Source organism: Triticum dicoccoides, chromosome 1A (genome assembly GCF_002162155.2).
Source record: "Triticum dicoccoides isolate Atlit2015 ecotype Zavitan chromosome 1A, WEW_v2.0, whole genome shotgun sequence".
NCBI classification, from domain to species: Eukaryota; Viridiplantae; Streptophyta; class Magnoliopsida; order Poales; family Poaceae; genus Triticum; species Triticum dicoccoides.
In genome coordinates, this window is record NC_041380.1 from 8,980,770 (window position 1) to 8,996,008 (window position 15,239).

Below are 15,239 nucleotides of genomic sequence, written 5' to 3' on the forward strand. Positions count from 1 at the left end.
TAATTAATGAGGTAGCATATGTACGTGTTGAGAGAAATAGAAGTGGTGAAGATCAACTGTTTAGATGTATAGCATTCTAGAAACATTGAAATAGACGTGAGAGCTGAAATGTTGTAACCAGAATGGCTCGAGTCAACAGGAAGGCTGCTGGTGGAAGAAGGGCATTTTGATCCGAGATAGTACATAAATGGAATAACTTGTACTCCGTATGTTCCAATAGCATTCCCTCCACTCATTGCATACCCTCCCTAATAACAAATTTGCATGCACCTGCCCCGCTTAATAGTATGGCTAGCCTAGAATCAGACAGAGCATAGAACATCTACTCTACAAAATTCATAAAGTTCTTATGTAACCCATGCGATGTGAACGTCTGCGCACTGCATGTTGTGGCTCATGCCTGAAATTTCTGGTCAATTAAAGGTGGACCTAGCGAACCAGAATTATGGAGGTTGGAAGCTGGTGCTTAGATACATGACTAGCTGCAGGACCCAGATCACTGTTCGACATGGTCTGTCTGGTCAAATCAACAGAATCAAGACCAGACTAGATCAAATCTCAGAGAACCAAAAGGAATACAAGATCGACCATTCTCCATCAGGAATATGGACGTCTTCCACCACAGCCCTTGCACCGTGGTATGTCGCCCAAACTTACCCAAATAACTTACCTTTCTTAATCTGTTTACTCTATGTGAAATACAGAAATACCGAAGCAACTAGCCAACATAAGTGAGTTAGAACATAGTGAACCTTTCTACTTACTTAATGCTATTTCATTTATATTACCAAAACTCCTAAGGTACTTCCTCCTATATGAACACAAGGAATACTAAAATTAATGTCATTTTCTTTAGCAAACCCTAGCCACCAAAAACGAATCAGCGAGAGGAGGGAGTAGGCGCCCCGAACTTCGGCATCATCGGGGTTCCCTCACCTCTGCCGGCTGCTCCGACAGCAGAGGGAAGGTAGGGAACCATGGGACCTTGGTCCCCGTGCATTCAGTAGTCTAGGTATCTTAGTTAGGTCTCTGGTTGTCAATGGCTTCAGCTCCGTCAGCAACGATAGCAGAAGTGAACAAATTTCCTCCATATCTCCCATCGAAACAGAGGTTTTCTTGGCTGTTGGTGTTGGGTATAGGAGGCAGTGTGTGAGATATCTTGGGTCCTTCAGATCTAAGCGGTCACTTCTGTGTCTTCATGTTGGTGTCTACCCGCAAAAAAATGTTGGTGTCAAGGTAATGGTCTCTCCTTCCCACACTCTAACAGTGGTGGTGCTATGGGTGAAAATGCATTATATTTATTTCATGTGGTCATTTTAATAATAATCATGTAGTCATCTTATTTTTTTATCTGCCTATAGATTTTGAAGTGAAACAACTACTTGCATCAATCGATGTAGAGGCTGGGTATGCCCTCCTTTCCACACAAAAAATGATATGGCAAGTCCACAAATTTGAATTCATTTACGCTTTATTTTCAATTGTACCAACAGGATCTTAATTATATCATGAAAGAAGTAGATAAAAATTATGTGAAAATGAACAAATCGAAAGGGAACTCCTCCAAGCTTGCCTACCATTGGCGGAATGTTTGGCTCATTACACAACTAAGATAAAAAAGAATCTTTTGTGATGTTTAAAAAACTCTTACCGACTAATTAATGAACATGCGTTTCGAAGAAAGGATGCTTATTAATCCATCCACATAGTATGAAGGAAATGTTTATTCTGTTCCAGTGGCATCCATATTTCTGCTCTATGTTCATGATTCGAACGGGTGCTCTAATTAAGCAACAAAAGTTGCACTGTTCACACAAGAAATAAACTACTCCCAATGAACTAAAACCACAACACTTATTTTTGGATCGGAGGGAGTATCATTCATTACAGGATCACATGAAACTATAAAAAAAACTATAATTCGCCAAGGTTAGCAAGTAGGATGAATAATTATGTGAGGAATACATTTCGTCATGCATTGAAAAAGAAAGGTGCACAATCTTGAAATCACACATATACAGTTTAAGCTGGTTTTTCGAAAATATTGAAATACCATTGTAGTTTATCTCATCTATGAACCATACTGTTTACAGGGATGGCCTAAAGAAAGTTGTGGGGCGTGAGCAAGATGCAAAGACTGTACGTGAACTGCTGCTTCATGAAGAGCATCGCGAGCAAATGTTCATCTCCATGTTAGGGGAGAGTGGTATTGGAAAAAGGACACTAACAATGCAAATCTGCAAGGACTTGATGAGGAATTTTGAAGTTTTCGTGTGGTACAACATGCCACCGGATTCCAGCATGGAAGATCTCCTAGAAGAAGTATACAAGAGAGCATACAAACGCATCCACAAACATAATGAAACTCCTCAGGATAACGGCATCGATATTGTTGATAAGCTCTATGGTCTCCTCACTGATAAGAGCTACCTGGTAGTTCTCGGTGGCATTTCCTCCAAGACTATCCTGAATTGTGTGCGGGCAAGCTTGCCAGACAACAAAATAGGCAGTAGGGTGGTGCTCATACTGGAACCTGAATGTGAGGAAGTCGCGTGGCATGCTGCTACCTTGAACCAGGAAGGTTATGAGAGCAAGAGTATCCACAGGCTGAGCCATTTGGATGAAGATACAAGTGGAGAACTGTTCCGTTCGAGGGTCTTTGCCGAACAGGGAAAGCACAACAAGGACACCAAGGACAACAAGGGCAGCAAGTACACCAAGGACAACAAGAATACCAAGGAGAAGACATATGAAGAAGATGTGTTTGATGTAACACAAGGCCACCCTTTGGGTATAGTGGTTCTCGCTGGACTCTTACGATACAAGGAGAAGCCCGTTGAGTGGGATGCAGTGCTCCAGGAGCTCAGACCTGGAATGGAGGAGGCAGAAGATGGTCAAGACAACCCAATAACAGGGCTTTTGTTGTTGAAGGAGAACCCAGGTGAGTGGAAGACCTTTCAGCAGCAGATGACCACCGCAAGGGAAACAAAGCTGTCCAACAGAATGGTGATCGAGAGGATCTTGTCGGCGAGCTTTGATGACCTCCCTCAAGATCTCAAGTCATGCTTCCTCTACTTGGCCGCTTACCCCATGAATGTCTCCCTTTCTGCTGGTCATATCGTGCGGATGTGGACGGCTGAGGGCTTCATCAAGCCACGTAAGGGCAGGACTCTAGAGGAGTTGGGACACAGCTACCTCAAGGAGTTGGTCTCGAGATGCCTGGTTGAGTTGGAAAGCCAGAACGCACATGGTGGAATCAAGACGGTCACTGTTCACAGCCGCCTCGTAAGGTTCCTGCAATCAGAAGCTCGAGAGGCGAGCTTCATTGAGGTTAGTGACAGAAATGACATCCTTGCGCCAGCATCGGTGCGCCGCCTCTCAATTCAGGATGACAGCGGGACCTACACCACATTCAGCAATAAGTTCCCCAAGCTGCGGTCCTTCATATGCCGCGTTGCAGCAGGTAATAGCCAAAGCAGTGACAAGTCCGATCAGAGTAAGAAGGAACGACGTGAGTTCCCATGCGGGCCCAGGCTCGCCTGTGTAGTCTCCAGTCCCGTCACAGAGGAGGTAGCAGGAGGCAGCAACCTGAAGAGCCATGATCTCAAGTTTCTGTGCTGGTCCAAGTTCCTTCGCTTAATCTCTGTACAGGGTTTGAAACTCCAGGAGTTGCCCGATGAGATTGGTGACATGATTCACCTGCGGTACCTACGTGTTGAATGCCCTGGTCTGAAGAAGCTCCCTCGCAGCATTAGAAGGCTACTCAATCTGCAGACGCTCGACATAAGCAAGACCGCTGTCGTGGAGATTCACCCGCATTTCTGGAAGATCAAAACGCTCCGGCATGTGCTTGCAGAGAAGCTCACACTCCCAACATCACTTGTGAACGAACTGGCTGAGCTACAGACTCTGCACGGTGTGGTGGCCGGTGAAGGGAAATGGGACCAAGGAAGGTCTCCGCTGGACAAGATGGCCAAGCTTCAGTCACTGGAGCTGCACGGGTTCAACGCTGCTAACCATGGGTCTGCACTGGAGGGTGCTCTCACTAACATGCATCTCCTTGGGCACTTGAAGCTGGAAGGTGATGGTATCCCCTCATGCTTGTTTACCGGGCCTATCCTTCGATGCCTCCAGACTATGGAGCTAGATGGCGCTGCGAAATGGCCTGTGGTCAGATGGGATATTGTTCGCAAGGTCCGCCCCAACCTGGTTGGGCTCAAGCTTAAGAATAACAGCCAAGTGCCAAAGGAGTTGTTGGATGAAATGGAAGCACAGAAGCTGATGCTGCTTTCTTGATTTCTGAATGAGCAAACCCTCCTAGCATGTCCTGCCAATTGATTCTGAACCTCACTGCAAGTAAGGCACTCCTTTTACTCTTTGGCTGTCCAACAAACAGGGAATAAGAGTTGTGGCGAATCTGAATGCGGGTGTTGACTTGGTGTTGACTTTTTACATACGTAACGAACAGTATGTATATTGTGTTCTTTTGAACTTTCTTGCTTCGAATTCTTAAATCAATTTGTTTGATGTAGATGAACTTTTTATTATGTAAAATAAAATAAAACAATGGACAAATTCCAAAGCTGGAGCCATAAGAAACAACCACTCTGATTTCTTACTCTACTTATTTTTGCTGTGGTAAAAACGGGGAATAAGAGTTGTGTCAAAACTGAATGATTAGCGCAGGAAGCCGCGGCTTGCTGATTTCGTGTTCTGCTTTATACATTTCGGAACAGTATAGTTGCTGATTTATTTCTTGTTTGCTTTGTATTCTCATATGAGTTTGTTTGGCGTAGACAAACCGTTTATGTGAAATATAAAAGATAAAAAAACAATTACATTTGCATTCGGGAGGAGGGAATTTGATTATTTTCCCTGTACTAGTAAGCATGCACGTGCAATGCACGTCTTATTAGAGTTCAAAATTTGAATATGTTAAAGTATAAATTTTCAATCAACATATGCAATGGTTCCTATACATTCAATAAACTCTGCGAGATTAAATCTCGATGAGATCTCCTGCAATGTACCGAGATTCAATACATCAGCAACATCCATCTCTATTTCCGCTCGGATAGAATAGATATACAATTCCAAAGACTCTTACAATGTAAGTGTGAAAACAGACATGCTTGAATACTCTCTTATAGATTCTCCATTATAAGATGGCAGGGTTTCAAATGAATTCACAATTTAATATTTGTTCTTCAAGAAAAGCTTGAAAGCAACCGGAAAGTAGTGAGATAAAATAATACGAAAAATGTATTTGGCAACCGTGTGGCAGATTGCGAAACTGCCACACGCATCTAGCGCCGTCAGTTTCCCCCTGATCTCCTTCCTTCCCTGCACGTCCTCTTGATTTCTTTCCTTTCCCGCATGCCTCCCGATCTCCTTCCTTTTTCGCACGACCTCCCCCGATTTCTTTCCTTTCCCGCACGCCCTCCCCGATTTTATCGGGCACACCCGCTCGTGCCTTCCTAATTTTCGTAATCGTCAATTATGGCCCACGCGCCTTCCCGATTTTCAACAAAAATAATGCTTGGACTAGGATTTGATCTCTGTTCTGCAGGTAATCAACAAAGGGAGCTAACCACCTCACCGATGACACTCATTGTTGAGCAAGCTAAGGGAAATACTGTTTTTGACATGTTCGTGGTAACTTTGATCATTGGGAATAAATTTGTTGAACCCGCCCCCGTTAATTTCTGTAAATAGCACGATAACATTCACGCCATAGACCTGATAATTTAGATACAAACATCATGGTAACTTTAACCATTGAGGAAGACAAATGTGAAAAGATACTCGATAATTTATGTATAAATAGATGGTAATATATGCAGCGCACATCTGATAACTGAGGTAGAAACACCATGGTAACTTTGACCGTAGGGATTTTTTTTGAAAAGATACTCCGGCATCTTCTATGTAAATAGCACGGTAGTATACCTTCCTCCCCTGGCATTTTTATGTGTAAATAGCATGAAAACATATGCACTGCGATAACTAAACACCATGATAAGTTTTTGACCCATGAGGGGAGGGGGATTTGCTAAAACATACCCCTGATAAATTTTGTGTAAATAGCATGATATTTTAAGCATTACGGGCTTGATAGGTTACCTAGAATCACCATGATAACTTTTTGTCCCGGAAAAAAGTTGTTCAAAACATCCTCAATATTTTTTGTGTAAATAACATGATAATATAAGCACCGCATAACCGATAACTTGCAATATAAACATGATGATAACTTTTTTATCAAAGGAAACTAAGTTATTAAAAACATACACTCGCCTCGCGCGTGGGCCTCTTGGATGAACAGAACGCATGGCGTGCCACAAGAAAGTCACATAATTTTTGGTGTCATGAGGGCACACGTGCTATAGGCATGATAAGTTACGCAAAAACTTCGTGGTAATTTTTAACCTATGGAAAAAGCTACCGAAACACACCCAGGTTTTTAGGTGCAAGTACCATGATAATATACGAACTGTAGACCCGGTAACTCATGTACAATCCCTCATGATAACTTTGACCGGGGGGAGGTTGATGTACATATACCCTGATAACTTATGTGTAAGTATCACGGTATTTTACACATTGAAGACCTTATAACTTGTGTACAAAACACAGTGGTAACTTTGAAGGGATGTAGTTTTTGAAACATAGATACCTGGTACATTCTATGTAAATAGCACGGTAAGTTATGCAACACAGGCCTGATAACTTGCATACAAATATCATGGTAACTTTGTCCTGAGGAGAAATCATGTGGTAGACGTGAAGAAGTGACAGTTTTCTCAGGGGTGGGTGCCCGAGATGTACGGGAGAAGCGGGTTTCTCGGGCAAGCCTACAGGGTCGTTTGGGAGGAGGCGAGGTCAAAGGACGAGGAATCGTGTGGTACTTTAAAATAAAAAAAGTAGAGGTGTGGCAGTTTTGCTTATATGGCACACGTGTGCCAAATATCACAGTCCAAAATAATAAGACCAAAAAATAGTTGCCCACAAATGTGAAGATAAAAAATAGTAGTATATTTTTCACAATATAAGACGGCTTATGGCAAAGCAGCAAGTTAGCTAGTCTTTTTTCTTTCATTTTGAGCTAGCATGAGCTAAATTCAGTCGCAAACAAAAACGACTTATGGCAAAGGAACAAGCAAGCCAGATTCCATCCTGGAACTGAGCAACAAATAAATATCTTTCCTCGATAAAATGCCATATTTTTTATTTTTCTACAATTACCACTAAGTTTAAAGAAAAGATGATTTCAAGTTCTCACTACATTAGCCAGTAGACCATTAGCATTACCTCATGTTATCAATGGTAACATGCTACTGTAGCTCAGGTCACATTGTACAGACTACACAGCAAACCAACACCTACAGCGCACTGATTCAAATAATTTCATGTGCATCTTGTTCCACAGGCTTGCAATGAGACCTTCAAGCTTCTTCAGTGAGATTGCATTTCAGACGCAATCTGAATTTTGTTTGGTTTTCAGCACAGGAACCAGTTGCAGCACTGGAACCGGGACGGCACGCGTCCGGTCTTCCGGATGCGCTCTACCTATCACGCCACCCAGACTGCCCGCTGGTTCCGCCTCGACTCTCGCTTGCTTCCCCTCCAACTTGTGCCTCAATGTGGGCAGCCTCTTGGTGAAGCTGTTCTTCGCCCGCGCCTTCTAGGCCTCCACCTGAAATAAAATTTGCACAATTACAACCAGCTGAGATTTGTTTCAGTCTTATCTGGACAGTGCAACAAGTTCATGGATGCTGAGCTCTGCATTCATCTTGGCTTCGAATTTGGATTTCTGGCAATTCTCCCACTCTTGTATCATCACCTCCTTCCTTTGATATCTGATCCATCATGACCAAAACAACATAAGATTCAGAAGAAAATATGTGGAGATTTTGTTCGTGCCTTGATGCAAGTTTACACTTCTTGGACTCTGCCCATGCCGCAGCTCGAGCTTCGAACTCCTCCTTCACCTCGTCTTCTTTGCCAGCGCTCTTCTCCGGTTTTGGTACACATATGATCCTCCTTGCTAGACCAGGATGTGATGCTCATTTTGCCCAAGCGCGGTGATCTCCCGGAGCATCCTGACCTGCAGCTGCCTCTCCAACGCGGACGGCGAGTCCGGCATCAAGCAAAGCGGGCTGAGGGATGGCGTGTTGGCGCTGGCGCAGTTGTCGCCACCGCCGGAGCGCCCACATGGATATGGAGCTTCGTGTCGATTCGGTGGAAGTTTTCCTCTGCTGGAGATAGTCTACTTGGGAGGTTACATTCTGTGCGCCATCCTCCAATCAACAAGAGGGAATCATTTCAGTTCATAGATATTCAATGAACCAACAGATATAAATTCATGCAAAATAGAAAGGAACAACTCTCAATCCACCTTAAGTAATTCTACAGCTAGAGAAATGAGAACAGAACTTACCACTGTGAATTCAGAGAAGTTCAAACAATGCTTTGAAAATGGACCTTTTGTCCGGTTGCTAGAAAAACGACAACCAATTTTTTGCCCTTTGGGTGAGCATTTATCTTGATTACCCATAAATTTTTACTTGTTCAAGTCAGTCCCAAAACCAGTAGATTATCCAGTCTAAATCGGCCTGTTACCAATCAGCATACAAACGTTTGATGTTTATGGGACCACAACACCAAAGCAATCTTGATACGATTACTTGATGCTTGTGGCTAGCAGCAATGCTGTTCATGAACATTCACCTGCTCTAGCTACCATGATCTGTATTGAATTCACCTTAAAACACACATATGTGAAGCAATATATAGACAAGTTAACCTATATAATTGTTTTGCAGAACATCTACTACTAATCACTGCAAGAAATCTGTGAACAAGCACACTTCTGAATTCTTTATGGGTTTATTTCTCTCCAAAATTTAAGATGCCTTGTGAACATTCCCATCACATAAAATTGAATGACTCACTTTTTTCTCTAAGCTCTCTGCATAGACAATCTGTCCGCTGCCAATAGCAACTCATGTGCACAAAATAGCTCTTCCTGAACCTGCGAAAGCCACAATTAACATTAGCGACGCAAGCCAACTTACTCACAAATATCTACTATAAGGCTACTGAATATCACTCACATGAGTTTGTTTCTTCTGGACAATAACCAAGGTAGAAATAGTTTCACAAAATATCCATTGAATATCTTATGAAATAGAAGTCTTGAATCTCCTAAAATGAATATTTGTGCCACACCAATGAAATTGAAGTGAGATATAGTACAGATTTGTTTTACTGAAGAACGATCCGCAATAGCTTGAGATGAATTAATATGCACATTGACTTGCTCTAAGCGGCTGATGCATAACTCACGAGCTAAGCAGTTCATGCAAAGTAATTCGTTCCTAACCACAGAGCATCATGTGTCACGGCCGCCGGCATGGACCATCGTACCTGGCAACAGAGCAACTCCCAGGCGGAGTGCACGGACGCATGGAGGGGACTGGGGCGCCCGTTGCTGTTGCTGCGCGAAGGGATCAGGGAACGCCCGCGGCGGTTGTTGGCCAGCGAAGTGCGGCGAGCCAGCGATGCGGGCGCCTGCTGCCGTCTCGACTTTGTCTTCGTGGGGTGGAGTGGTGAGCGCCAGGAGGACGGCTGGTGGGCACCGAGAAGGGAGCGATGTGAGGGAGCGCTGGGAGGGCGGCGGGTGAGGGGCGCCGAAGAGGCCCGCGGGTGAGATGCGGTGGTTGGGCGGCGGCATCTGGACCGAGGAAGTGAGAAGATGGGGGGACCTCCGGCAGGGGAAGTGGGGCGTGGAGGGCTGGTGGAGGCGATGTCGCGTGGGGAGAAGGCATGGCGTGGGCCTGGACGGCCAGAGGAGTGACGGCGATGACGCGTGTACAGGCTGCGTGCCTGCCTCCATGGGGACGCCAGCGGCAGGGATTTTTGGTAGGGGAGAAAGTGATGAAGGGATTAGCGGAGCGGAAGGGGAAGAAGCGATGGAGGGATTAGCGGAGCGGATCAATTAGTGGATCAGCGGACGGGGATGGCAGAGTTTTCGTCCGCCCTTTCAAATTGCTAAATGCACTTGCGAGAATTAGTAGGTATGTTGATGGTTAGATCTAAATAAATGGGTCTGATCGTGAGGCTCTAATTGCTCTGTGTTATTGCGTGTACGCTCGACGGGGTATGTTTAGAAAAAATAATTTTTGCTTGTTTAATAGTAGTAGAGATTACTTGGCATTTGCACAATTTGACCCACATTAGTATATTTCATTGACTTATCATCTTCCCTATTCCTTACCTAAATAATTTCTCAAGTATATTACATTGACTTATCGCCTGCCCTATTCCTTACCTAAATCATTTCTTAAGTATTTCAGCTGAAATCATCCAAGCGAAAAGGCCAAAATACCCCTATGGCAAACTTGCAATTTCCCTCATCTCCACTCTGCACCCGGCTCGATTGAACCATATTGATCATCCATGTTTGCCATAGGGAAAATGGTTCAATGAACAGGTAAAAAAGGGGCGCCAAGCCCTCCAAAACACTCATTGAAGAACAAAGCAGGGATATGACTGAAGAAAGTACTAGCATAAACAAAATTTGTAGTGAAGGTGAACACAGCAAAATACTTCCATGAACACCAAATTAAACTCATCAGCTACCAAGATCTGATATCCATAATTTGCATTACCAGAAACTACTTATTACCAAATATTGACATGAACAAAACTTGGCAGTACTATGAAAAAAATGTCACAAGCATAAACAAACATCAGTAACACAGCCATCGAAAAACAGTTGGGAGTTGAGAAGCAACTGAAACTAAAAAAGATACTACTGATTAAGAACAAGTATTAACCTTGATGGCTCTGAACCGGTGGCAAACTTACCTGAAATATAGCTTCGTTTTGGTTGAAATGCTACTCCATGTGCCTCTCACTCAGGCCTTCGTTTCGAGTCAAATAATGTGCAACCGGATACTGAAAGATAAATGGCACCGGTACGCTTTGGAACGGCGAGGTCCTAGAGCAGCAGAGATGAAAGAAAAAGGAGGCGGAAGGACTTATTGACGGTGGAGTAGTGACGGGCAAACACGGCGACGCATTGTAGTGCCAGCGCTATGGCGAAAATCGCGCCGGTCTACGACGCGGGCGGTAGAGGCCACAGGCCACGATGCCAGCGCCAGCGGCGGTGGACGAGACCTTCGCGGCGGGGCTAAGTCGAGAGGCAGTGAGGCCGGGGAAAGCAGGCGCGGTGAGCCGCCGTCGGTCGAAAGGGACGGATCTGGCCGGAGGTAAGGAAATCTTCTGTCTTTCTTTTTTTTTTTGTTTAGGGAAAGGAGGTAAGGAAATCATCGGTCAGGTCGGAGAGACGCGGCGAAGTGCGACATAAGAGGGGAACTGGCGCCGAACGGCAAAAAGAAAAAAATACCGTGAAAAAAGTCGAAAAAGGAAAAAGCACAACCACTCTTTTTGGATGCGGATAAGTCCAGAACGTTCGAGATTTGACCATGGCAAATAAAATGTTTTTTTGTGGCAATTTATATTTGAGACAGATGGCAAGTTTAGTTAGTAAGCATGATAATTTCGCCCTTATTTTATTTTTTCCCTAGGAAATCGTCATGTTTATCAATTAAACATGACATCCTCATGTCAACTAAGTTACCATAAAAGCACTCGATTTGCCATGGATATGCTCGGGATTTATTATTTCCCTTTCTAGATTATATTACCTCCGTATCAAATATAAAAATGTAAGACATAAAAATATCTTATATATTGATATGAGGTAATACTAAATAATTTTTTTGAGCAAAATTTACTTTTTCTTTAGAAGAACACTGTGTTTTATTTCAATCAATAAGAGCATCTCTAATAGGTGATGTAAAATAGGACATAAAAATGGCTTGATGTAAAATATACATCACCAAAATCGGTGTTTTCTGGGCACAAGAAATGTCCAACTCCAACATCTGTCTTAAAATATACATCATATAGGGCACGAGCGCTCCAACAGCTGCACGAGCGCTTCAACTTCAGTACCAAGGCGGCAGCAGGTGTGGTCGTGCTTGACGACGGCGATGCGGTAGGGGGCCGGCGACGGCGGGAACGAAACCAATGGCCGACGGCGATGCGGTAGTGGATGGATCCGGCGGGTAGAGGGCTCCTGAGGATGGTTGTGCGGCTGAGGAGGTGGCGGGTCGGGGCGCGACGGCGGTGAGGTGCCGGTGACACTAGTAGAAAATAGGGCATCAATCCCGGTTTCAAAGGGCCTTTAGTCCTGGTTCTGCAACCGGGACTAAACAATCGGGACTAAAAAAGCCTTCACTTTTAGTTCCGGTCGTGTTACAAACCGGGACTAAAGGGGCTCCACGTCGCTGTTGTGGGGCGTCCAGGCAGGAGGACCTTTAGTCCCGGTTGGCCACACCAACCGGGACTAAAAGGCAGCCACGCGTCAACAGCTTCAGGCGCTGGGTTTTTGTAAAGGAGGGGTTTAGGGGTTTGAAGGGTTTAGGGGTTTCATATTGTGTTTCTCCCTTTTCTTTTTGTGTTTATCATTCAATTCTTTTACATTTAGGGATTCATTTTTATTTAATGTTTTTTATTCAACTCGACGCTAGCTACTATCACTAGTAGAAAAAGGCCCATTTGTCCCGGTTCCAGAGACCCATTTGTCCCAGTTCTGAAACCGGGACTAAAGCCCAATGCCTTTAGTCCCGGTTCACTTACGAATCGGAACAGATGGGGCTCCACGTGGCCGCTGCGACTTGCCCAGGCAGTAGGGCCTTTAGTCCCGGTTGGTAACACCAACCGGGACCAAAAAGCATCCACGCGCCAGCAGTTCAGGGGTTGGGGTTTTTGTTTTTTGTTTTTTTAATGGGAGGGGGGTAGTTTGGGGGTTTTGGTGGTTTTGTAGGGTTAATGTAGGGGTTTCATATATTAATTGTGTTAGCTAGCTAATAGAGAAAAGTGTCCTCTTTTATCGACGTGCTTGGTCGACGCTACGTACTTTACATATAGAGAGAACTCGCGACACGCTAGCTAGTAAGCAAATGTAGAAAATTATTAAGTACACAAGATCATCATGAACATATATATACAGATAGAAGTGATCGACCTCCTCCTTCTCCGAGAGATTGATCGAACAACAAGTTTTCGTATATCTATCCGACGCTACTAGCTACATATATACAATATAAGATCTCTTACAATCCCTAACATCGAAAGTCAAGTTCCACATGGTATTCTTCGGATTTATTGATAACATGGTCAAGAAAGAATCCCCCGATTTCCTCTTGAATTGATTTTATGCGATCTTGTGGTAGGAGATCATCCTGCATTTGCCAGATCTAAATCGAAGAAGAGGGTCAATACATGTGTATGAATGAAACTCAACACAAATGATGGTAATAAAAAAATTGTGAATAATTTTGCTTACGCACTTCATATTGTTTCTCAGAGTAGCCCCGCTTATTCTTGGACGTCTCCTTGTAGATGAACTCGTAAACGTAGTATCCACATAAATTATTACTGACTTCCTGCCACAAGCACTTTACGAGAAATAGAGGGCAATCAAACTAATAAGCAAGCATGCTGAATTGTATTGATGAAACTTGTTAGAATCAATGGGAGATGTGCGGAACTAGGTAGTAGTACTTACTTTTGGGTGTTTAAATTTCAGCTCGGTCGGCAGTCCCGGAGAAATTGCGGTGAAGTCTTTCCAAACCCTGACAGACAAAAAAATAATTACTTGAAATTAGGAAATGAACAAAGTTGCCGATATGGTGCGATAATGATTGATTGAACTTACTTCTGGAGCATCTCAGTCATTTTCGCATACTCCTGGGGATCTTTTCGTCTCGAGGGACCGCGAGGAAAAAAAGGCATGTGGGATTACTTGTTTTGCCCACACGTAGGCGTGTGGACCGATCCTTTTAGACACCACACAAAACGTGTGGGTAGATCCTTAACACCCACACGTGTGGTCGTTATCGGCGTCCTTAAATATATACTCCCTCCGCTCTAAATTACTCGTCGCAGAAATGGATGTATCTAGAATTAAAATACATCTAGATACATCCATACCCACAACAAGTAATTCGGAACGAAGGGAATATGTTTGAAGCAATAATGGTAAGTATTGTTGAGATGATCACTAATTTCATGGACTCTAGCATGTGTTACATGTCACACTAATTTGGAATAGTGGAATCGGTTTTCTTGTGGAAATAGCTTAAGAAGCTGATATATATTCTCTTCGAGTGTTGGTATGCAGACTCACAGTTTGCGGTTTTCTACATGCCGAAATCTGCCTTCCGTCACTGCTTTATTAGTCCCGAAAGATTCTAACTCCGGAAAATCTTAAAAGAGCACTGCTATATAGCCGATATTTTTAAACGACATGCAGACGACGTTTCCCTTCCAGCCATCAGTACTTTGGTCCCTAAAGCATCTGATGGTGCAGATTATTTATCGGCTGCACATCGGGCACATAGTGTCGTGTGCACATCCATTCCGATCTTAAAATAATATGGCGGTGGAATATCTTCGTGGGAAGTTTGCGGACAGATGAGGGCTCTAGAAGCTTGCCCTAGTGGCTAGGCGCCCGTGTAAGTAGGACGCCAAGGACTCCTGGCCTCTCCAGGTATCGGGGCCAGGCCCCATGGGTGTCCCTTGGTGAAAAACTTCTCATCCTATTTTTTAAGGTTAAAATACTCATTTCCTTGAAATACAAAAAGAAACAGAAAAACTGGCACTGGACACTTAATTAATAGGTTAATTAGTCCAATGTAAATGATAAGATAATAGCATAAACATACAAAAAATATAGATACATCAAAGATGTATCAACTTGCAGTTCAAATTTGAATTATATTTGCTAGATGCCTAGAAATACACTGAATGATCTAAATATAGCAAACAAATCCCCCAAAATGCCAATATTATCTACTACCCCTATAAAAGGAAGAGAGGGCGGAGAACCAGACAATCACAACCATCCATCATCAACATCTAATGGTCCTTAATTCTTCGGTGTTTAACGCTGCAAGCCAGGCAGTAAGGCAACAAACCATCTATCGTTAATCCAGCCCTCCTCGCTGTTAAAAAAACAGAACCAAACCGTCCGCACGACCCCCTCTCGCCCCCGACCTCTCATCCCCTCCTCCTCCCGCGTCGTTCGCCGCCCCGCGCCAGGTCGCCGCTGGAGCCACCGGAGCCCGCGCCCTTCCCCGAGCCGCCGCAGGTCGCCGCCGGAG

The 15,239-nt window shown here is 44.0% G+C and overlaps 1 protein-coding gene across 1 annotated transcript in view; it reads left to right on the forward strand.

The window, feature by feature from the left end:
- The window catches only part of LOC119358132 (putative disease resistance protein At1g50180), a 14,770-nt gene extending 10,157 nt beyond the window's left edge, over window positions 1-4,613 (forward strand). Inside the window, exons 2-3 of the mRNA XM_037624824.1 lie at window positions 424-638; window positions 2,094-4,613. Of these exons, the coding sequence (XP_037480721.1) occupies window positions 424-638; window positions 2,094-4,296 (2,418 nt within the window). The 3' untranslated portion in view covers window positions 4,297-4,613. The remainder of the gene's footprint in view (window positions 1-423; window positions 639-2,093) is intronic.
- Window positions 4,614-15,239: the final 10,626 nt, after the last annotated feature.